Consider the following 25,274-nt stretch of genomic DNA (forward strand, 5'->3'; position numbering starts at 1 on the left):
AATAATAGCCCTGCACAAGGAAACCGCTCAGGCCTCGACATGTACAGGCACCATACAGTGTGTTTGTGTACGTGTGTGTGTGTGTGTGCATGTGTGAGATTAAAAATATCAGACCGGATGAAAAACACACAAAAATGATTTTCAGTTCCATAAATGTAAAAGGGTGCTCTCTCGATTTTCATTGGAAATGTTAATAATAATCTTTTTTTCTATTCGTCCATTCATAGTTTGAGCACGTTGAAGCGAAGTGAAACAAGATGTGGTAGTGGCCAAATACAAAAGATTAGCTGATTAGCAGAAGGTTTTTGTAATTCCATGTCTACATAGATATCATTATTCCCCATACGATTGTGCAATATCTCTCTTTGCATAGTAAATAAAAGTTAAATGTTTCTGTTGTTGACATGCACCTATCTTTTGTAGCATATTTTTCTTGCTGATCTTGGGGACTCCCATATAGAATTATAAGCCCACTATAGTGATTGCATGCAGCGTTGCCAGTAGAGCTGAACTTGATTTCTACTAAGAGTTTATGAGAGCAAAAAGGTAAAGCCAGTATAGTGGGTGTTGATGAGGACTGTTACGTGAGACCTGGATGGACAGGTGAGCGCCTGCATGGACAGACGTCTTCATGCCCTCAGCAGTAGGAGAGGCACCACTGGCTGCAGACAGAGGGGAAAGTGCTCTGTGTGCAACAACATCCATATGTTCAGGTGATTAGTTCTTTGGCTTTTGAGTCACTGTTGAAGATACTCCGGAGGGGAGGGGAGAGAGGGGGGTATTGTGACGTTAATCTGACGTGATATCAGTCTGAATCCCTCTAGAACTGACATGCTTCTCCTCGACCACCGTGGCTACCCTGTCTGCTGAACCTTTGACCTCCGCCAAGACAGTCGCAGGAGGCTGTGCAGCGTGCAATTACAATTTGAGCCCAGTTTTTTTTCAATAACATTACCAAAAACACCCGCTATACAGTATGCTGAGATAAAAAAGAAAAGCAACTGATGTCTGTAAAATATGCTGTTAAATCCGAACCTGAACTTCTTATTTATGTACAATTTTGTGTGTGCACTCACTATGTGGTCTGCACTGCCCTTATAGGTCCTCACATGCAGCCTCCTTAATCATCTACAGCACCTAAAACGTGAACTATAGGAGCTTTAACCTGCTTTCCACTGGGTTTTTAACAAGGCCTATCTCCTGCATTTGATAGATAATTCTGTGTTTTTTTTTCTCTTTGTATGTTTTTTTTGCGGTATATTCGTAGCTTTCGTAGCCATGCAGAGCCCCGCAGAGAGGGCTCTTCATGCCAGGGGGCCAGCAAGCAGCACGCTTTTGTGCGGATAATCATGCCAGGTGAGAGAGTGGTGTGGATTCCGCCTTAACGCCTGTGCACTGGCACTAAAGGATGGAAGAGGAGCTCTGTCACTCTAGGGTTCAGGGTGTGGGGTGTGGGTTTGTTATATGGCTGAGGTGGAGTTGAAAAGGCTGCATTTCTAACGTCACTACGATGGAATTTGTTAAAACGTCCACTATGTCTTTTTCAAGTAAATCTAATGCCAAAGATCAGCAGCAATAAGTGCAGTCCAGCTGTAAGGAAGCCTTGAAGGAGTCCGTCTGTGATTGCCATCTCTCCCTGGGTTAAATGGCTGAGGCGTTGGGGTCGTATCGTCGTTTCTTCACATTTCTTACATGGAGACAAGAAACAGGAGTCAGTGTATGCTAGAATCGCGTCTGTAACACAGCTAGTGCAACCTGGACAAGCAACCACACTCATCTCTTCAGTTTACATTAAGTAAAATGCCACAAACAATTCTTTAACTATATATAAATATCCAAGAGCGAAAAATAAAAATGATCTCCATGGTTATATATCATTATTTGAGGACCTCACGATCAAAATGCTGAAGACATTGAAGTGAGGAAAGGCTGGTCCACGTCAAGCCAGTTTGGCCTTGACTGCAAAGAAGCAGTCAGAGGTATTTATATTCACAAACCTTTTCATCCCAGTCCATGATGGTTTGGTAAATATACTGAAGACCATTTTTTATTCAGGATCCATTCCACTTTGGAATCGCATAGAAGAAGTGACCACCCTTTTTATTGAGCAAAAGACCAATTAAGTCTTCTTTCAAACGATTATTATTAATTAATTTGGATGGTCTTGGAATATAAATGTCCTCTGTTGTTCTCTTGCTGGCCGGCTTGTGCGTGCAACATCCGTTTACAAGGTGACGAAGTGTAATAGACATGTCTCGTTACCAGTTTGAAAGGAAAGACATTAGTTTCACTCAATACATAACCATCTGGGAGGAAAGAACTAACATAAAATATATTCTATAGAGGGAAAGAGTAGACAACCACATAAACAACAACCACAGCAGCAGCAGCGACAATAACCACTACCACAACAGTGGGACAACAACAAAGACGACAACAGGAGTTATGCATAACCTCCCCGTACTGTGGCTTGTTGTGGGGCTTCTATCACTCTGTCATGCACCTGTTCCAATAGTAGGCCAGTTGAGGGTGGCACTATTGCTGTGCGTGGTTCATGCAGTGCAATGCGCCGTGTCTGTACCAGGTCTGTGAAGCAGGCAGCAATGGGCAGCTGGTGTGGGCGGGGTCCGAGAGTCCTGCTCTGCTCTAGGGCGGAGCCTGGCCATCTTAGGTAGGTGTGGCCAGCCATGACACAAAGGCTGCAGCCAACAAAAAGGGTCCTGGCTTCTGTGTGTGTGTGTCTCTCTCTCTCTGTCGCTCTCATCACTCCATTTAAAGTCTCACCCTCAAACAGTAGCGGACTGAGAAAAAGATCATGGAGGTGATGAGAGCACGGCAACCCTGGATCAAATCACTCTGGGTTTGGCTCAGCCTTTGTGCAATGAACTGACCTCCTCCAAATCAACAAGTCAACATGCAAATATGCGTCTTTTTTGATTTTCTTTCTTTCATTTGTTATTGTTTTGGTGACAACCATGATGCTGTGCTACCTGGCATGCTTTGGTGGCTACAGGATTATATTTCTCAGTTATTTCTTAGGCTTTTTTATATTATGTGTCACACCCCTGTTGCTCAAGACAGCAGGCTAATCAGCGGTAGATTATTGATCTATTGTACAGTTAAGTACTTTTCACGACTACACAGATACATTATAGGTCTCTCTTTGGATTTCAGAGGGGAAATACGATTTCAACTCAAGCTCTTTTATTATTATTATTATTATTAATCTATTTAAAGTATTTTTTCCCCTTTGTTATCAGGACTGTACATGCATGTCAAGCATTGAGCTCTGTCCGTCCAATCAGTTTGAGGTTCTGCTACAGATCAACAGACAACCTCCACCCTTTACACATTTATCCTCTTCTATAACAACCGGGACTGCACACATGATGAATTCAAGCAGTTCAGATACGTGTTAAGCATGCGTTTGTGTATAGTCCACCCTGGGGTCTTATATTCTGTAGCAGGAGCTCAAACCCTGGTGTCTAGAAGCAGCAGGGATGCTAGAGTTACAGCAGGAGAGGCATGCGGCGTGTTGCTTACTTAAAGCCCCATCCAGTCCCCCCCAGCACTATGGCAGCCACAAGGATGGCTCCGGCGATGGAGCCTATTATTAGATTGGTGGCACTAGGACCTGTGAAGGGTTATGGGGAAAAAGACATGAGTTTCTATACTCACTTACTGTATAAGTAACACGTAACTATACAATGACGATTTCACATTGAACAGAAAACATAACCATAAGTACTGTTACAGTAAATGACTGAATCTGAGAATGTATTTTGCATGCCCCCTTTAGTGTGTAACATGAAGCAAATGAGGCCCTGGAATTTTTTTTTTTTACATGTATCTGGTGTCAGTTGAGGTAGTGATTGTCAGTGGTTTGTCTGTTAAGGTTGTGCAGAAGACTAGACCCTGGGAATCCATCACTATAAAGGTTTAATTATACAGAGATTGACAGGTGATGAGATGTATATGTGGTCTGCGGTATGAGCAGGAGAAAATGTTTTTAGGGGTCCCAGTCACCACACAGCCTACCACTGACTGACAAGCCAGGTCACTAACTGGACACTTCTCAGGACTGTTTTCCGTCTAAATGCCCCACATGCCCCAGAAAGGAGAGGATCACAGGAGCAACCACATAACGACTAAGAATAAGAGAAGGAAAAGGGACAAGAAGAAGAAGAAGAAGAAGAGGAAGGATGAAGAAAGAGGCTTGTAGTAATGGGGAACAACAGGAAGTGGCAGGAGAGGAGGAGGAGGAGGAGGAGGAGGAAGGGGAATCCATCAATCAATCACACAACACTGAAAACATCCAATCACATGACAATTATATGGTCATCACCAACACACAAGAAAACACAAAGCCACCGGGACGCACACACGGGCTCAGGCCGGCTCACGAGACCGCCCGCACACTGAGGCACCACTATGAGAGGAAGAGCTGTGAAAGGGTTAAAGATGCTTACTCTATTCCCCACCCTGTGCCTCCAAAAATCACCCCCAGGGCCAGAATGGTCCCTGCTACTGCCCCTATCAGCCTGTTAGTGGCCACGCTCACTGTGCAGAGGGAAAAGGAGCATTATTACCACCCTGTCAAAAACAAACAGCAGGCTTCTGCTTCAGAGTCATGGATGAAGAAGTGACACGGTTCCACCACCACCTTGTCCCCCTGTGGTAAAAGTATCAGGTGTACAGCTGAACTGTGAGTTCATTTCATCTTCTGAAACTAAACAAATGTCACACTGCTTTTATATTATCCTTCAGTCGCCATTTTACATGGAAAGTCTTTACGACCCTCGTACACCTGTGAAACTGTTTGCTGACTCAGATCTAACAGTGTGACAGAGAATGACATTGCGATATTGCAGAACAATGTATACAGTATATAAGTCAGAGTGAAATTTGGTTCAATTAAAATCAGTGCACATAAACGTGTGTGCTATTTATTCTATCGGACGCCAGAGTTTGAAAGAGGTAGAAACCGACCCTTGGGTCCTTCGTCCTGAGTGGCCTCAGGCTCTTTAGGCGGGTCAGGCATGCTACAGTCTGTCCCCGCCCAGGTGGTGTCGCAGGTGCATGTGGCTTCATTGTTGCACACCTGTACAGATCAGACAGAAATAGATGAGTTGCAGAGGGAAACGTAAGAACTGTAAATAAAGTCGCTGACACACTGCGATACCTTTTGGGGAACTATTGTTCATCCACAGTTCACAGGCTCCCACATACACACATGCTACACTGTAAAAGGTGGACAAAGATAAAGACATTTCTGGATCTAGATTATTCTATCACAGCTCTACAGTGGCATATTAGTCAGGTCAGCTCTGTAAAGATGGATGTAATTTTGCAAACAATAGCCGTACACAACTTAATCTAATTGACTGAATTTCTATGAACCACAACGTGCTGGAATCTTCTCACAGCAGACAATTTGACTTGTGATAGCAGCAAAAAGTACAATAACATTAACAATACCAATGACTCTTTAAGATTTATTCTTGGTATTCCACCTTGTTTGATTGCATTTCATGTCAGCGTGACAGTGCTAAGGTGCTGGTATTGAGCTTGATGGCTCACAACAACAAAAAACATTTATGTTACAGTGAGTGGGCTAGATTTACCCAGTGATTCCAATATTTTGAAGTGGGGTTGTATAAGATACTTATCCAGAGTCTGTATTACCTACACTAGATGGTTGTCAGAACGCCCCCACTTTAGAGAAGCACGGAGGAGGATAGGCATGGAAGCTGTGTAATATGCAATGTACCGCTGTGGATGGGGGCAGCAGCTAAATGTATTTTAGCCACCTAAAAAAAGACCCACAAAAAAATCAATATCAGTTTAAGTTTACTTTATATTTAGACTGTTTTCACCGCTTTACCTTGCCATCAGACAGCCCTTTCCCGACACGGAAGTGAAGCTGTAATCTATGCTCTCTGAATAGCCACAGGACTCCTTTAACAAAAAGGTTATTTCACCTTGCAGAACAGTTAGTTAGTTAGTTTGTTTGCGTTATTTATTTATGTGTTATGATTTCTGAAAGTTTTTATCTACCACAAAAAATGTAATTTACCAATCTAATATGCACAACTGATGCAACAGTGAATACAAGAGGCAAGTGAAATAGAAACTGTAGTCACACAACACACCTTATACCAGCGTGACTGGTGTTTTAAAGCTTTAGTTTGGATTCATCAAAGTCACACAATAACGCAAACTAACCGATCGAGGCAGTGTTAGACCAGCCACTCCCTGTGAGGTACAATTGCTGTTTTTGTCAGGAGTATTTGCTGGTCCTCCTGCCTGCTTCTCATAACTGGGAACATGTCGACTGCCATCTACAGTAGGTAATAATACACTAACTATGGATAAGTTCCACATACAACCCCAAATCAAGAAATCTGAACCGTCCCTTTAAATGATGTCTGTATAACAAATGCTATTAAGCCCTTGCTGCACCAGAAAGAGCAAATTGTAAATTGTTAGTTTACACAAGGACTCACCCCATGGGCAGAGCACACCTGTCCATTAGGTCCACTAGGGCAATTGCTCATGTTGAGTGACTGGATGGGCAGACACTTGCGGTCAAGGCACATCATTGACGGCCCACAGGGAGTCCCATCCTCCACGTAGCCTAAATCAGTCTCATCGTCCAATAGGACATGGCCACCACTGTGTGGAGAGGATGAAAGGGAAGGAAAGGGAGAGAAATATAGGTTAAGAGGGAAGGTGAGGTACAGATGATGGTAAAAAGTTTCCAGGACATGAACCAATCTTATTATATAGTACATGTGTTTACCTGCAGTCTACCAGTCTGCCTTGATGGTTGAAGGAGGCTGGGGTGACATCTCCTTTCATCATGCCGATGCGTGGGTTGCGGCCGATGTTGGAACACAAAAGGTAACCGCAGAACACATCACTGAAAAACACAACGAGAGAAGAGTGTACAGATGCCCGTTGTCCACTTAATTTAAACATTTTGACCTGTCATGTCTTGCTCTTTGATCAATATGACGAGATGATTGCTTTAACTTAGTCTCTTACAGTTTAATTATTTAAATGTATTTTAAATTGCTCATAAAGTACTATGGAGAACGTTTTTAAATGCGCTCTATAAATAAATGTACTTTATCACATCACAATAAGCCATTGCATTCTCATGTTTAAAAGTAGCCATAGTTTTCAACATGGGTGTATTTAAAGAACCTAGCTGACAAAACACAATACTGCAAAAAAAAAAACTGTTGAGAAGAAAGCTCCAACTACAAGTTTATGGTCTGGGGTTGTAAACTCAAGGAAAGGCACTGATTTTGAGAAGGTCGCATCAGCATTAAGTGGGATTTATGTGTTCCTTTCGCATGTGGGTGGTGCGGACTGTCCACGTGCAGCTTAAAAAAACTGACAAAGTCGATTGTACACATAGCAAACACGCCTACTGCGCATGCTCCAGTTGTTCCACACTCTGGTCCACAAGGCAATGCACCTCTAGATGGTTTGCCAAGTCGAAAGAGAGGGAGATGGAAAAGAAGAAGAAGATAACAAAATGAACACTTCTGAGAGAAGTTGCGCAAGGAACCCCCCCCCCGCCCTTTACTCACATTTATATCATTTGTATTTAAAGGAATATGAATACCGCCAACTGGAATAGAGTGTTGAGTGTGGATCAAGAAATGCACATGCACTGAAGGACAGACCAACGTGGACCCTCAATAAGGTATGAAGGGATGAGTACATGTGACTGGTACAAGTCTGCAGCCGTCCACGGACGCTGTACACCTAACGTATGTGCAAGCCTTAAAGCAAACCTGGAGGAGAAAAGCTGCCATCGTGTGCCATCCAGTATCTTGTTCTGTATCTCGTTCTGAAAATATCTGAAAGGCATTTTTTTAAGGACAAAGCTCCTGTGAACAATGTGCCCTCGGTTGCCTTCTATTGGTTGGCTTCAAAACATCATGGATCTCCACCATTGTCAGTAATAAAAGCAAAGATGGTAAAAGGTAAACCCTTTCTCTATGTAGACGTACTGTGTCATGTAAAGAGAAAAAATTGCCATTGTTAATTTAATTTGTCCTCCTTTGTAACTCACTGTTTGCTACACTGGATCCATTTGTCTCCATTCTTTCCACAGTTGCCCTTCTCTGTGCCCTCCGTGTTCAGCTTCTCATAGCAGAACTTCTCAGAGCCTCCAGCCTCTAAGAGAAAGAGAGGAACTGTGAACTGCACAGCACTGACTGCAGCAAGTCTCTTTTCATACTGTATGATGATACTCTGACACTCCACTAATACGAGCTAATGTGAGCCAAAGGAATTTTAATCTTACTTGACCCCCAGATGTATTTACACTGGTTTTCTCGGGTCTTGCACTCTCCATTGTAGCAGCGTCCCTTCAGACAGGGGAAGAACAAGATGGTAAGTACATTTACCGTCAGCTGCTACCAAACGGCTTCTTTCCTAATGTCACCGGTCTGCGTACCTGGTTTACCTGGCAGACATAACCATCTTGTTTATGAAGATTGGGAGGGCACTGCAAATAAACAGAATACTTTTTCTTAACCATGTGTGCTATCTTAAACATGTGAGGAATAAACAGTTTGCAGCCAAAACAAATATTAACAGGGCAACAAAAGAGCACCTGTCCAGAGTCCCCAGAGCAGGTCTCTGAGATATCACAGTCGTTCACAGCGTAGCGGCAACTGTAACCTCGAGGATAAAACTGGAAGAAAAGGAGAGAAGATAAAAGTCAGAGGTAAATAAATATCTTGTGCTTCGAACCTTAAAAGGTTTAAACGCGGCCAGAGCTTCGAATAATGAGGTAAATGTGTGTAAAAATAAACCCTGTGAGCAAAGACATCAAATTTCAGACACTCCTGAATGCTCTGTTTCCAAGATTTTTCTACTCTTGGCTTGAGGTGCCATCAATCTGTGCCGCATTTACACATATGGTCATCTCCGCTTGCACGTTACGTTACGAGTGTTTAAATTATATACACTCAGGTCCCTAGGACAGGCGCTCTCATCATATGCCACCATTGGCTTAGTGGCCAAGCGCGGTACTGCAGCACTCGCCTGTTTAAGTGGCGATCCTATACCTGGAAGCACATTCGCCCATTCACTCCCATACATGTGGGGAAGATAAAAAAAAATTTGGATAATAATAGAAAGGCTCATAACTATCTTCAGACCCTCTATTAAAAAATATAAGTGGGTTTAATTTTAGACCCTAACAAAATCAAAATATGGAGGGTGTCCGGCAAAAAAGCGCCATAGTGAAAAACCTCCAGCAGCTTAGGTCCGGTCTCCGTAAAGGCCCAACTCTGCTGCTCAAACTTTTTGTGCATTGGGTCGGATGTTTTTTCTATAGTTTTCGTTTTTTTGTGTTGTTTCATGCTTGACGCTAGGGCATGGACATGGGAATGCAAAGATTTCTACATCCACTAAGTTCTCCCGCGTTCACAAGAACCAAAAATGGCGGCGGCCTTAAGGGAGATTGCGCCACTGAGCGGCTTTCCATAGGAATGAATGGCCGCCATTTTTAGGTCTGGTGTCCATTCTTTTTTCTATGTCCATGTATACACTGCTACATGTAGCTACTTGCTCACGGCAGGTAAAGATTTAACCTAGGATGGTAATGTTGTTGATTTTCCCTAATTCTGGGTCACATTCCTGCAGGAACATTTTCAATTGTATAGGTTTTTGGTTTTGAAGCTTTTACTGGTGTTTTTTTCAAGGTAGAAAGTGAGGCTATAGTCTGCTACAGTCAGTCCCCAGTGAGAGCACTGATGCGGAGACCCAGAGACCTGGAGACCCAGAAACCCGGAAACGGGAAATCTAGAGATGGACTTTAAGAGACAGGTGCTAAAACGTAGCGTGTCAACCAGAGGTCAAATGCAGGTTTAACAGCCATGGGAAGATTGAGAAAAGTAGAAGTGTAGTTTAACATTCAAGCATTTGAACCAAAAATACAAGTAATAACCTTTGAGAATAGACTCAAACTCATACCAGACATGTGTTATTGCAGCACGGGCCATCGCTGCAGTGCGCACCATTGGCGAGGGAGCACTTCTTGCAGCATTCCTTGTAGCACTCCTGAAAATAAACAGGGAAAAAAGAGCTTTATCCGATCTGAGCAAACAGACAACAACAAACAGACCCGACATCTTCAAGTAAAAAAGAAACTCACTGCTCTTGCTCCGCAGTCACACTCCTCTCCCACCTCCACAAACCCATTACCACATTCTGTTGCCTCGAACAGCTAACAGAAGAAGACAGAAGGGGGGTAAGGGTTGGAGCAGACATGTGTGATTCAAGACAGCTGGGGGCAAAGTTGTGAGCGTCTAACCTTGGTTGGCCTGTTAAACAGACACGAGCCTCCACCTTTCAACAGGAACTCCTTGTAGTCTGAGATGCTGCATTTAGAGAATCTCCGTGGGTGTTGCACCCTGAAGAGAAAGAATACCAGTTGATAATTAAGTGTCGACACATGAGGATGGCAGGCAGCATGGTTCAAATTGCCGTCGGGTGCCATGTCTGTGATGAGCCGCTTTCCTAATGAGACAGTGGAGCATCTTTTGCATGCACACACTGCTTACCTTTGTTAGGCTAATTATTACAGACTCCTCTCACTGATATCTATTAATGTGTACTGTACACAGTATGTGCTCAAATTCATCACACTAATGAGGGTTCAGTTCAAGAGCTTTTTGCACGGAATAACATTTTTTTTAATTATATTTAATTCCCATTTGACAAAAAAGTGGCATCTACAAACAAACTTACAAACATAACCCACGGGGAAAAATGACAACAACTACAAATAGCAAGGCTAGACAGAGATGAATACAACGATGGTTCACCCTTTATCATAAAGAGAAAAACACAGGATATGGCTAAAGTCAGTGTTTTTTTCCCTGAGGACCATGTGTGCTGCTTTGAAGCCAAAAGGAAATACCTTTATGTACAGGGCCTGTGAAAGTTACTGGTGCTCTTTTTTTTTTTAGGTTATTTTTTGGCAGTTTTTCAAGCATTTATTAGATAGGACAGACAGGAAATCGGGTGTGAGAGAGAGAGAGGGGGGGGGATGCAGAAACGGGCCACAGGTCGGAGTCAAACCCACAGCCACTGCCTCGAGGACCTTCAGCCTCTTTACATGGGGCAACTGCTCTAACCACTCAGCCACCAGCCGCCCCTAGTGGTGCTCTTTTGAGTATAAAACGCTGCAGTGCCCTTTGTTAATTTCTTCCCATAACAGCCGTTGAATGAAGATCCCCATTTATGCCTGGTGTTAACATGCAATCCGTATCTACCGGGGGCAAATGGGCTCATAGATTCTATTCTTTTACTAACTGAACGTTTGGTTATAAATTGCAAAACAAAAGGGTTAACACTGGACAGAGATTCTGAATCATCAGTAAAGTCAAAACCGAACATTTATCTACAGTTGCATTCTTGCATGCATTCATACCCACACTCCCAGAGCGGTGACCTCATTATTGGGTGACCATAAACAAGCATCCGTAATTCTTCCACTATCCCTCTCTTCTGTGTATGTGTGTGTGTGTGTGTGTGTCTCAGGGGTGTGTTGGACATTACCCTGTGTCCTCCATTATGCAGCCAGTCCATGAGTCAACACAACCACATTCCTCTGCAAAACAGGAAAGAGACGACAGAAAAGGCACAGAAACAGACAGTGTGAGAGATACACAGAAAGAAATAGACACAAAAACAATTACGTGAACATGACCGTATTTCTACTTTATCATCTCAAAGAGAACTGGCATTAATCAGTAGATTTAGCACCTGATTCCCAAAGCTTTCGGCTGAATAATTATATTTTTAGCTCACATATTCACATGACCTGCACACATCCCTTTTAATCTGTTGCACTTAATCTATTTATTTGGAGCATTTTATATCTATTTATTCAGTGCATTCTACTTCCATTATGTCATGGTAATTCAGCTATCCAGCTACATCTATTGGATTCTTCCGTGGGATGTATGAATAAATGTGACTGACTTGATCCTGAGCCTTGAGAAACGCCTTCTCGTTTTGCTGTTACTTGTAACGAACAGATTGACAATAAATCTCAATTTGATTTGAATTTGACTTTGCCTCATTGAGCACTGAGATCTTAAAACTAATGGCATAAATCCAACTTTTGTGGTGAAACTAAATCAAATTTTAGACCATATTTCCAAGACAATCGGTGCATCTCTCCATCTGTCTCCTCTAGTACAGATAAGAGTTGACATGAGACAGTTTGTTCCAGTCAAAAGGCATCTTTTTGTTTCATAGGCGACTTCTGCCTCTTTTTCTATGCTATGTAGATAATAGAAAAATGTACTGTCTTACATTCAGGTCATTTAAGTACTTGGACACAACACAAAACAACACATTATCCTTCTTAAGCCTAGAGGTATCTAGCCATGTCGACAAGTTTATCCATTTAAGGTTTTAAGATAACTGCTATTATGCCAATGCAATGGAGGGGAATTGAATTTTAGATGCTCACAAAATTCAGCGGCAATGTGCCTTTTTAACAACCATGAACCACAGACTTCTCTGTGGACAGTTTCATTAAAAAAAAAAAAACCTAACCTAAAATAGAAGATGTGCGTCTGTCTGTTCCATTTGAAAATGGCCCTGCACTACTTAACAAATGGGGGAAAGAATGGCCAAAGTCTCAGTGCATGGTATCTCAAAGCCTGAGCACATTACATAACACTGATTTGGAACTTACAATAAAACTAAAACAATCTGCACGGAAAGTTGTGATTTTGTCTCTGAATAGCCTGCCCTCTCTAAGTTCACTAGCTGAGAGACAGCAACGTGTGTTTCATGTGTACTTCTCTTGGATGCCGGGTCCCATTGGATGCCAAGGTTCTGAGCCAGGCTCTGGGAGAGAGACCCTGCCATGGACCAGCTGGTGCCGTACTGTGGACACAGCAGAGACTGGGGGTTATTCACCTGCAGTCACTCTTTGTGATACAGAGTGATGCTACGGTGAGTGCAAATCTGACCTCGTTGACACCTACTCCTCGGCTGACAGAACACATGCCTCCGAAGTAGGCTGCACTGCTCCTTCGGTAGTGGAAGGTTACATTTCTACAAGAATGATGGAAGACGAAGCAGATGTGAACAACAGATAAAAGATAAAAATATCACAGAGGATTAGACTCATCTAATCAAGAAGTTAGCCTAATCCAATACTTCACACACAGTGCTGTTCAAAGGTGAGCATAAAGAGATAATACTATGAGTACAGGGTCAAAGCATGGATCAGGCTGCATAGAAATGATGTCAAACTAAGATGTTAGTTAGTTATTTCATGCTGGAGGTATCCAGCCGACACACTTTGGATCTCAGAAGTGGTAACAGGTTCAGGTTCAGGTTCATATTTTTATTGACTCCAGATGATTGTTACAATAAGAACAGTAATACAAATAGCACCCGATAAGAATGAAGAGAAACAAAAGGGAAAAAAAACCTCACCAATTTTTTACTGTGCTATGTATCTGTTCATATATTCTTACGATTTTGATGTATCTTTACTGGGGTTTGTTTTGTTTGTTTTTTTCCCTGTTGGATTTCTTGTCTGCATTTCTATTGCACTTTGATTGTAAACTGTTTTAACTTTACCGTTTTTTTGTATTATTGTTCTGTGAAGCACTTTGAAATGCCTTGGTGTATGAAAGATGCTATGCAAATAACTTTTGGGTTATGTGACGAGTAATAAAATTATTTAAATATATATGGACTGGTTGTATAGTACTTTAGCAAGGACTTTTTCATGTTATTTGTTATGCTTGCACTTTAATATTCAAACAAAATACACATCCATCAGAGCAAAATGAATGCCATAAATGGAATTTTATCAAAATCTCCGTACTAGTGCAATATCTGTAAGGCAAAATACAGTGTGTGTTGAAATACCATTCTGATTTAAGCATTGTGATGCTGCAGAGCTTTACCCGCCTACAAATTGAATTCTTCAGACTTCGGAAATCTTTATTTAGTAAAGATCCTTGAAAAAAAATCCTGCCATGATCATTTGAATATGTTTTTAAATAAAGATGAAAATAATGATGCAGAAAAAGATCCCTCAAAACAACCATGTTTTCTTACAAGTTGTTCAGCACTAATGGGAACTGTCCCATAATAAGTTTACATTCATCTGTTTAATGCACATTTTTAAATAGCACATAAAAAAATCAAGAAGAACGAGAAAATGCTGGAAATCCTCAGAATCCCTAAATAATGCAAACAAACCTTAAATCTCCAAAAGAAAAAAAAATTCCATATGCAAAAAGCAGATTCACCGATGAAAACGCATTTTGTTAAATAACTTACGAGAAGAGGTGCACAGCGTCGGCATGGTGCTTTATGCTCTGCTGCCGGTACTTGGAGAAATCCCGCAGCATCTCCAGAGGCCTCACACTGATAGGGATCTGATCCTTGTCTGTCCAGATCTCCACAGCAACGAGCACCACGCGTGTATGTAGTTGCTCTTTGAAGATCTGCCATTGAAGCACGCAGTGAATGGGGGGAATAAAGAGAGGCAGAAAGAGAGAGCGAGAGAGCGGCAACAGCACAGGGAGAGGAGAACAACACTGGGTGTGAATTTGGATCTGTAATGTCTGAGGAGGACAGATGAGGGGATGCAGCACACTAGGAGCAAGGAGGAACAGGGGAGTGTTAATGCACAACACAAAGCAAACACCTGCACGGTTACAGTAACGACCAACAACTACGGTTCCGACTAGGGGTTAGAGAGATTTAGTTCATGAGGCACACACTGTAAGGACATGTTTGGCAGTTTTCATTGTCTCAATGCCCCTGTGTTGTACTCTATGGACTTATGCAATATAAAGCCTTCCTTATCATGGGTGAAATGTTATATTCTGCTGTACTCACACAACAAGAACCCAGACTAAAGAGCCGTCCACACCAAGAACAATAACTATAACGATAGCCACAGCGATATCGATGAGAGGGAGAGCGAGTAAGTACAGTAAAGTACAGTAAATTCAGATGGATTTTGATTTGCTGTCAGTGTTTATGGCACTTCAAACTGCTCTGAAAGCGATCCCACTATCCCGCTGTTGTTGTAGTTACAGTTGTGGTGTGGTCTCCGCCATCCACTTGAGATAAAATGATTTTTAAAACGATGTATTTAGAGTTATCATTATAGTTATTGTTCTTGGTGTGAGACGGCCCTTAAGAGTCTACAGCCGTACGTCTGTGTGAGGCTGCGGGGGTAGAAAGTAACTGAGCACATTTACTCAAGCACTGTACTTAAATACAATTTTGACAGAAAATACTTTACTACATTGGTTGTTTCAATGTTATTCTACATTATACTTCTACGCCAATGTTTTACTTTTTACTTCACTGCATTAATCTGACAGCTGTAGTTGCTTTGCATATTAAGATTTACAAACAAAACATATTACTAATTTATAAAATATGGTATTGCACTTAAGCTCTTTGGATTGCCCCAGTGTATGAAATGAAAGCTTTACAAATAAAGCTGCAATGCCTTTCCAATAAAGAAGTTAAAATGTGCTTCGCCTCCACCAGTTGCAAAATTAAAATGCTGCTTACGTATTAGAAAATCAGCAATAATATTCCAATAATATGATATATATATATATATATATATATATATATAATAATAATAATAATATGACTCTCTCAGTGAGACTGCTTTTACGTTTATATGAGTACTTCTTCCAGCACTGCTAGCTTTGAGCTAAGTGCTAACTTCAGCATGCTAACGTGCTCATAATCACAATAACAATGCAAACACCCTAGTATGGTTACTGTGTTCACCATATTAGTATGTTAGCATGCCAACATTTGCAAGTTAGCGCTACAGAAAACAAACAAACAACTCAGTGTTGTCTTGTTGCTGCTGCAAAGTTGTGTCGGTCCATCTGATAGATGTAGAGATATTTTACAGGACGAGTGAAAAATGTGACCTGCTGGTGGTGCCATTACGATTCATCATCAAATTCTGAATTATATCTATATAAAACATACACAAGGTAACTGAAGACTTTACTCACAGCATCCACAAAATTCACCACTGACTTGGCAAAATTCCTTGTATGCTGCTTGGTCTTGTGTCGTTTATACTGCAGGAACAGAGACAAAACAACAAATAAATAAGCTGCAGTCATTTGATGCTGCTCATTATAACTAACTCAATAAAGTACATTTACTGCTCCCTCTTGTGGAAAAAAGCAGGGCGAGTCTAAAATATGAATGACTTTTTATGACAAACTATCAGTTACATACCATACTGTGATCACTGACAATCATGATTTCCAAATACTTCATCTCCTCAAATATACTGCGAGGCATCTGAAAAAATAAAAAAACGCCAGCAATTATTGGGAAGTGGAGCGTTTTCTTCATAGTTTCAATGCGACCGCAAGGAAGCAATTTGACAATGTTCTTTAATGCAACGTCATTAAAATAATTGCATAACAATTCGAGGGTGGCTGAACTAAAGTTTGTTGCTTTACTTTAAAGAGATGTGAGATCAGAAACTTACTGCTCGCTTTTTCCTACGCTTCAGCCAGGACAAGTCATCTAGCTCTGAGAAGAGCTGCTCCTCCTCCTCCACTACAAACATACACAAGGAAACAGTGACACTTCAAGTCACATATTTACCATTGTGTACACCTCTTTTGTGAGTTTAAGCCCACACAAATTTTATTTTCTTATGGGTTTTCCCTAGAAAATCCATGTTAAATTGTTAAATTATAATAAGTATGGTCTATTAATACAACCCCAGGAATCACTACTTGTGGCCTACTTGTGTGCTTTGTGGTGAACACACATAAGAGGAAGGTAATGTCAGGGTCAAGAGAGGTGTTACTGAAAGGGTGTACCGGGCACAGGCCCAGGGGCCCAAAGTGTCAGGGGCAAAAATGACAACAACTACAAAGCAACTGCAAAGAGACAAAAAATGACCACGCACAAAGAGATGCAAAATGACCACAGAGACACAAACCCACAAAAAGATACAGGACGACTAAAAAGAGACTCAAAACAACAAAACAAGGAGCAAAAACATCACAAAGTTTGTGTCTTACTCCTGTGTAGGAAAGATGGTGGGGCTTTTTGAATGTCTGTGCCCAGAGGCCCACTGTCTCCCAATCCACCCATGGGTGTGGCAACGGTCGGAGGTGGAGGACTGATGGAGAAGGTTATGTAAGATGATGAACGATGATGAAGGAAACACTTACCCTGTTCCTCTGAATCATTGTTCCACTGAAGGGAGGCAGTTCGTCTTAGTTTATGAGGCCGTGCAGCTGTATCCTGCAGGGGTGAGGCCAACAAGTGTTAACAGATTGTTTAGGTTGATACCACTCTCATGTCTGTCTGCTGAACATGGAGCTACAGTCAGCAGTCAGTTAGTTTATCTTAGCATAAAGACTGGAAACACTTTCTCTCCTACTTTCCTTCTTAATGCTAAGCTAAGCGAGCTAGCTCCTGGCTATACGGTAGCTTCATATTTATCCAGTCCAGGAAAGAAAGTAGGCTTGGAGTGTATTCCCCAAAATGTCAAATTATTCCTTTAACAACTTTTGGTAGAGTAGTAATGTGATGACATGATAAATTGACATTGGATAAATGTCCGTAGGGTACAAATAAAGTATTTTATGAAAGTTGAAATCAATAACAAGCAGATTCCTGCTGGGGATCAATAAAGGTGTATCTTATCTTATCTTAATACAAATGAAGACAAAGCATCACATGACCACTTATCTAATACAGCTTAACAAACTGGAATTAACATGATTATTGTAAATAGAATTTAAAGTCGTATAAGGCCAAGTAAACCTTTAAATAATCAACAAAATTGAGTATACTAGAACACAGGTTAATGTATTTGATTACTTTGCTGGACAGTGCTTCATTGTCTCTTTAAAACCAGGAATGTGATTAAGATATCCTCAGCTGAAAACCTTAAAAAGCAGTAACCAGCAGAGGCTTTTATGCATGTGAAGTAGAGGTGAGTGGGTTAAAAACCTTTTTGAGATACATATTTTGGTTCTCTGCGACAGGAATAACTTACGATTGAATGAGTCTGTTGTAGGGGCTCAATTAGATACACGAAGACTCCATCGTCAAACATCCCGCTGCCGGGCAGAGAGAGTAGAAAAGAGAGAGATGGCAGTCGATACTGAGTCAATAGGAGCTGAGGAGCAGAGATTAGTGTATCCAGAAATATTCACATCACGGCGAGGATTACACACAACTCTGCTGTTCACTTACTGCAGCCCGTTGCAGGTAGATAAGGCCACGTGGGAGTTATCGTTCCCTCTCACCTGGCCGTGGTAGTAACAGTGCTCACCGCCCTGAGGGAAGAAGACACAGTGCTAATGCAGCATCACAGCAAACTCCAGCCGTAACTAAAGCGACATTACTGGCAGCACAACACAGAACTGTGCACAGTTTGACAGATGATGACTCAGATTCGCCATTTCATGGTAAATCTACCACTTTTTAAAAAAACTTAATTTTCATGTGTTGGACTTTTTCTAACACCTCAGAGGAGGTAACAGCGTGTCTCATAGAGGCTGGTTTGGTACATTTGCTCTTAGGGGTCTTTGCTTGTTTAGGTGTTAAAAAAACATTGCAAAGTGGATCGCGGCACTATCTGTGACTCAGCTGTCAGATCCAGGGTGAGCAGAGGACGTCCTCCACCCCCCACCCCCCTCTCTCTCTATCACGCACACACTCTCTTTCCCTCTCCCTCACTTCACCCATCCCACGCTGCACTGATACTGCAGAGGGCTTTCTCTCCCTGGTCACGTGACCAGAGCTCCAGGAGGCTGCAGGAGAGCAAAACCCTGCTGATTCAGCTACAGTATGCCCAGCCCAGCCCTGTGCCTGAATCAGCAGCAGCAGCAGCAGCAGCAGGAACCAGCTCTCATTCCCAACCTGTTTTCTCTCCCTCTCTCTATCTCCTCTTTCCTTCTGTTCTATGAAAATCATGCACTTTCACATCTAAATCTACCTATGCAAGACTATCTATCTATCTATAAATCTATCTATCTATCTATCTGTACAATTTATTATTATTTTTAGTCTGTAAAGAAGACCTTGGATGTAACTGGATGTAAATTTGGATGCATTGCGTGACAGTTGCAGGTTTAATTTGATCACCAATTTGCCAAACGTTTGACGATAAAAGACGTCACGCAAAGTGATTTACAGGAAATCAAGGCTCATATCTATTCCTGGCTTTTGTTTCAAATCCTATTTCCTAAAGTTGACACAAAGCACATTGTGCCTCTGCTTCACAGACAATGTTCGTGACTGTACAAAACAGCTGCTGAAGGAAACGTAGAAAAACAGGCTCCGCTAAAACAAGAAAGATGTGCCCTGCAACATTTTAGTCTCAATTGGAAGAAGACGTTACCTTTGACAGAACAGGTTTGCCCGCCTCATAGTGGATCTCAACGTAATCTGAAGACAGCAAGTCACTGTGAAAATAGAGAATGTAGTTTGGTTAAGATGGACGGATGTGATGCACTGACAATAAAAAAACACACAAGAGTCTGTCTGCCTTTGCTTTCTCTGACTCACATATTGTGGTTAACTAGCGGTGAGTAGTGCTTTGGTTGGCATTTAAACAAGGACACTCATCACCACCGTGCCTGGATTAGCCTGCACAAACACTCCCATGACATCTCAAAAGTGCAGCGGATATGTTAAATGTTGCCTGCCCTCAGGAAAAATAATGACACATTTACTTCAATAAATACTGTCGTAACAAGACGCACAGTCACTCACAAAGTTAGCAAAGTGGTCTTAAAGGTACTATTTAAATACTGTGAAATTATAAAAACACTCCACAGAGAAAAATGCAGACAGCCCGTATTCAGAAACTGTGCCTTTAAATGAGCCGTCAGGACTTCTGCACGGTTGTGATGTCACAACTCTACTATATATAGGTAGAAATTGACGCTATAGTGCCATTTTCAGTCATTTCACTTTTTGGGAGGTTAAAGAGACAGGCGCTAAAACGGAGCGTTTCAGACAGAAGGTGAATACAGGTTTAGTCAACAGGGTATCAAAAATAATGTGCTTTTTTTAACATTGAAGCATGTAAACATGTTCTAGTCGAGACCCTTAACATAGTATAAACCTGAAAATTAGCATTATAAGAGATCATTAAGTTACGAAATTGAAACAGAGGACCTAAAATAATCATTACAAAACTACATTTTACAAAATACGCAAGTTCATGTACAGAGTTCACGTACAGAACATAGTTCTTCCTCAAATCTCCCAAACGTTAGATTGCTGATTGAGAAACAGAACACATAAGAGGAACAGAAACAAGTAACGTTATCTGAAAGCTTCCAATGAAGCCTAATGTGATAAATGATTGCGAGGCCTCAGCTTCACCTTGAACACAACGGTTCTCCCGGCAGTTCCCGCTATCTGAGTCAGCGTCCCTTACCATTTCACACACTCAATCTGTCAGCTGGCAGCTGACTTCAAGAGAGTGATTTCTGCCACAATGGCGCTTTTTTCCGAGTAACCTTGCAAATAATAATAATAAAAAACATCCTCCTCTCCGCAGACACGTAGTGGCGCCGCAGCAGGAAAAAAAAAAGAAAATAGATGAAAGTGTTAGATGTGACATTTTTGAGTGATGCTCAGCGGCATAAGAGCAGGAAGTGCACCATTATGGGAGGATAGTCCAGGCATGAGGGGCGTCTGTGAGAGATTCCTGAGTGAGGGGCTATTAATAGCGTCACAGATGAGGCAGGGCGAGGAGAGTGGGCCCCGCTAAGAGTGTATCGGTGTTTGTATAAGTGTGTGTGAGAGCGTGTGTGTGGGCAGCACTGCAGAGCATGGAGGGGCAAAGTCACTGTGAGCGTATCGATGTGTATGTTTGAAATGTCTGTGAGAGCTGTGAAAGTGTGTGGACACCATGAGAATGGTGTCCTGCCCTGAGCCTGAGGTCTCTAAGTTCACAGGACTGAGAGCCACAATGCAGCAGCAGCAGCAGCGGGGAAGTGAGACAGAGAGGCAGAGGCAGAGAGGGAAGAAGAAAGTAACTGCAGGGGGTTTTCACGTCTGGCACCATAGTAAATGCAGCTCTGAATCCTGTAGTGACACTTGTAATTACTGCTCCTACCTCTAACACATGGAAGTAATGAGTCTAGATAAATGAAGATGCTCTGAAGAAGCAGCACTATTCACTTTTCTCTTTCACGTTTCATCTTTTCAGTGGCAAACAAACCTGCTCCCTCGGTTTGCAGTTTGAGGTATGGTAGGAGGTGAGCAGATAAAGTAGCACCCATTGGCAGGTTGCAGACCTCTAAATCTATATTTAGATCAGTACTGTCGCAGCTACAACACCAAGCAGAATTCAAACCCCTGTTCTCACACAAAACAAAAGGCGCACGCTGAAGTTAGCTCATGTATCTCACCGATAACCTACAGCACAAGCAAACAGCTACGAATCAAGGTCACGCCGTGCTGCCGTTAAGAACTCCTGCTGTACTATAGGGTGATTCCTGAAAGTCTGATAATCTAATGTACAGGACAACATCTTTCAAACATGATGTTTGATTGCGTGAGCTCGGGATGACTGGACGGGCCGTCTCTATGCTACTGAACATATTCTGCAAACGATACATGCGAACAAAAAACATAAGTGTGGCAGTACTTCACCTCTGCGTTTTTTTCATCTCCATAAAATCTCACTGAATATATTCAATTTCAAACAGAGTGACGAAAGACAGAAACACCGATGATATCATGGCGGAGAGTGACTGTCCCACTGGCCTTCCTGATACATCAGTATCAACTCTTCAGGAAACAGACATGCGGTCTCCTCACAACATAAAGCTTAATAGTAAATTACTAATTACTGGAGTCTCTCCTATATGATCTTACCTTGTACAGTTTAACAATGAGACAAACAATTCACTGCAGATAGCTGCTGAAATCATCCAGAGTTATTTAATTTCAATACTGTCTACAGCTATGAAAGTAAATAAAAAACGTCCTCAGTCAAACTTTTTTTTGCTAAAGTGATGGAATTACCCTCTAAAGTAACCACAGACTGAATACCAGCACAGAGATTCAAATCAAAATGTGGGAATCTTCAAATCTAACAGCATTCAGCCATGCATACAATATAAAATGACAATATTTGATTATGAATCCAGGTTTAAATCACTTTAAAGGACCTGAATTCATTTCAATCAGCCTTTAAAGCCCTTGTACATATGCAGATTACGCCTTCACACATGTAGACCGGCTACTTTGTGAAGGCATTAAATCAATATCAGTGTCTGGAGCCTCGTGTCTCCGGATGGGACAGTGATCTCAGAGGACAGAGTATCAGTCTCTCTGCTGATTTTGATGCAAACCCATTAAATCTCATTAAAGATAGAGAGTTTGGATTTCCAAATCATTTTCTTAATCTGTCTAGCAGCTGAACTAAGATTGCTATTAGCACTCTGAGCATTCTGGAAACTAGCGCACTGACCTATTCAATTACAGTTTCCCTGATTCCATTATCGTTGACTGACGCTACATTAATCACTGATCTGACATATAATAGTACATATCATTTACAAACAACAGTCATCTACGGGGATGGGAATCACAAGTGTTGGCAATTCGGTCTCAGCTATCACACATATTGCTTGCCCAAAGTCAGTTTCTCATTGCGATGCCCTAAGCCAGACTTCCACTGTTGTCTATGAGGGTGTTGATCTTTTCACAGTCAAACTATTTAATGATGTTTTAGTGATGTTATATGTGATGTATGATGTTGGTCTTACTTACTTAGCATGTTTTTTGTGTCTTTCTCCAATCAAGTCCCATATCATGCTCATGTTCAGGTTCATGTTTGTATTTCGGGTTTCTACTACAAAATGTTTAAAGTTAAAAAACATTTTTTTTCTCATACTGTCCGTCTAAATATAGCTGTGTTTACTCTCTGTCTGAATCGCTCCGTTTTAGTGCCTTTCTCTTTAAAAGCCCAGTCTTCTTTGATTGATCAGGGTTTCTGGGTCTTTGGTATCTGCGCTCTGGGGGTCTTTACACCGTCATTGCAGCCGGAGAATGACTGTAACGGCACTGCAGTGGCACTTTCTACCTACAGTATATACAGTATAGTTGTAACATCACAACTGTACAGAAGTCCTCACGGCTCGTTTAAAGACGCAGTTTCTGAATACGGGCTGTGTGCATTTCACTGGGGAGTGTTTTGATACTCACAGTATTTAAAAAGCACCTCAACCTGCTATATGATTAAAAAAAAGACATGGAAATCTCAGATTTTATAATATCGGACCTTTGATTCTATTTTTGTTAACCTTTTTTAACATATAACTGTTTAAAGTGCACAAAGTTTACATTAAGCCTACATTTAAATTAGTCCAATAGCCCTGCATTAAGAAATACAAGCCTTAATCGCAGCTTCTCTTTGATGCTTTCCTATAATATTTTATAAAGTATGCTACAGCATTTTCTGTTATATCCATATAGTGTCAGTGTAGATCTCTTGTGGCAGGAAGGTTTACGTAGCTTCTCTTTGACCTCCAGATGAATAAAAATACTGACGCAATTTTCAACCATCTGCACATTAGTGGCAAAATGACCTTGACAGCTGTTACTGTTGTTGGGAGAGACCGACAAATCCCTCTCACTAGAAGTGAGTCAAGAAGTTTAAGAATAAAGGGAAATTCCGGTTTATTTAAACCTGGTGTACATCTCATAAATGTGGTTATTATGACTCAGAGTTGTGCAAACTTTGCACTTAGTCTCACATTGCCAACACTGCGTGGTCTGGTGGCATGAGTTAACATTCTGATACAGGGGGAAATGGGTTGTTTGTATTTCTTTAAACCTATCACAGTCATCTTGGGTGGAGCTAAACCCCGAATGCAGCGATGGTGCCCTTACAAAATAGATAGTGGAGATGTATTGCCTATCATTGATGCCTAAGCACATCACAGTTGTTGTTTTTCAGGGCAATAGTTATCATTTTATTTATGCTAATTAACTGGTCTGCCTGGAAAGAACGAGCCGCTGATCCGTCGAGTCGGACAGCTGCTCATCAAGCAGCGGGGGAAAAACAGCACAATATTTTCACATCCTACACTGTAAATTAAGGATTTATTTCAACCAAACCAGAGTTGGTGATAGTTGGAACAGTGGAAAGACTAACTAAGACAGTTTGGTGAGTTTTATTTGAGTTTGAATGAAGTGTTAACAAGGCAATTAAGCTAACACATTACTTCTGTAAAAGAGAGAAATGAATACAGAATGTGTACGGGTGTATTTTTCTGTTTAATAAGGAAAAGAAGTGAAGGACTATATATTTACAGTCTGTTTGTTTATTTTGTCTATTCTGTTTATTAGTTCCCACTGGAAGCGAGACATGAGCGTTGTGTCATCCTATTGAAAACTCTTCCTCCGTACAGCCGTCTGTCAGCAGCTGACTGACAGCGGTTACTAACCTGCCTTCACCAGGCTGACTGACAGCAGACATTTACTGAACCAAAATAGTTTTCCTGACGGCTTCATCTGAAGAAATCCACCGTGTTTATGTAATTGATTCATTGATTTAATTTCCCCACCCACCGTGAGTGAATCAGCCTGCAGTGACACAGACACGTCTCACAGCACAGACTGTGAGCTGATCAATCAATGTAGAAACGCTTAATAAGTTTAAAACGGCGGGATATCTGAGATTTAAACAACTGTCAGTGCAGATTGTGCTTAGATAAACGGCACAAATAATAAGTGTAAAATAAGAAAACGTGGGAGGTCTTAGTGAGACTCAGGGGTTAATGTGGGGGGGGGGGGGGGAGGGGGTTGCCACTGCTGCTTCTAACATATCGCCCAACCCTAGTGGAGCTAGTGGAAGGGGAGGGGAAACATCCGGCAAGACGGGCCGGATGTCTGGTTTTATCACAGCACAGTACATCCAGTAAGACTACTTTGCACTTGCCACCTCTGTTGTATAGTTTCAGGGAATTAATAATTTCACAGTGTTGTCTCTGAGTCTGACTGAAGAAACACAGAATGTACCCCCCCCTCCGGAACTGCATAGAGATCAACATCTGTGCTGACTTCAACAAAATCTCTCAAAATCCACTCTAAAATCAATTGTTTTAGCTAACATGAATTAGTTAGATGGGATGAGAAGGACTTACGTGTTCAATGCTAGATCCAGAGCAAACCTGGAGCCAAACGCCTCTAACTGGGAAACTGGC

At 41.6% G+C, this 25,274-nt stretch overlaps 1 protein-coding gene across 1 annotated transcript in view; it reads right to left on the bottom strand.

Annotated features, from left to right (window-relative positions):
• adam23b (ADAM metallopeptidase domain 23b) overlaps positions 1 to 25,274 on the bottom strand; it is a 27,469-nt gene continuing 2,195 nt past the window's right edge. The window contains exons 4-26 of the mRNA XM_083921720.1: positions 19,442 to 19,505; positions 18,292 to 18,374; positions 18,092 to 18,155; positions 17,259 to 17,331; positions 16,562 to 16,632; positions 16,303 to 16,368; positions 16,071 to 16,139; positions 14,353 to 14,519; positions 13,023 to 13,107; positions 12,849 to 12,936; positions 11,593 to 11,644; positions 10,343 to 10,442; positions 10,184 to 10,255; positions 10,003 to 10,089; positions 8,636 to 8,716; positions 8,477 to 8,527; positions 8,324 to 8,387; positions 8,090 to 8,195; positions 6,803 to 6,922; positions 6,507 to 6,675; positions 4,990 to 5,101; positions 3,544 to 3,634; positions 1 to 1,687 (exon numbers count right to left, since the gene is read on the bottom strand). Coding sequence (XP_083777846.1) covers positions 1,642 to 1,687; positions 3,544 to 3,634; positions 4,990 to 5,101; positions 6,507 to 6,675; positions 6,803 to 6,922; positions 8,090 to 8,195; positions 8,324 to 8,387; positions 8,477 to 8,527; positions 8,636 to 8,716; positions 10,003 to 10,089; positions 10,184 to 10,255; positions 10,343 to 10,442; positions 11,593 to 11,644; positions 12,849 to 12,936; positions 13,023 to 13,107; positions 14,353 to 14,519; positions 16,071 to 16,139; positions 16,303 to 16,368; positions 16,562 to 16,632; positions 17,259 to 17,331; positions 18,092 to 18,155; positions 18,292 to 18,374; positions 19,442 to 19,505 — 1,981 coding nt within the window. The 3' untranslated portion in view covers positions 1 to 1,641. The remainder of the gene's footprint in view (positions 1,688 to 3,543; positions 3,635 to 4,989; positions 5,102 to 6,506; positions 6,676 to 6,802; positions 6,923 to 8,089; positions 8,196 to 8,323; positions 8,388 to 8,476; positions 8,528 to 8,635; positions 8,717 to 10,002; positions 10,090 to 10,183; positions 10,256 to 10,342; positions 10,443 to 11,592; positions 11,645 to 12,848; positions 12,937 to 13,022; positions 13,108 to 14,352; positions 14,520 to 16,070; positions 16,140 to 16,302; positions 16,369 to 16,561; positions 16,633 to 17,258; positions 17,332 to 18,091; positions 18,156 to 18,291; positions 18,375 to 19,441; positions 19,506 to 25,274) is intronic.

The sequence above is a fragment of the Echiichthys vipera genome (genome assembly GCF_963691815.1).
Source record: "Echiichthys vipera genome assembly, chromosome: 10".
Taxonomy (NCBI): Eukaryota; Metazoa; Chordata; class Actinopteri; order Perciformes; family Trachinidae; genus Echiichthys; species Echiichthys vipera.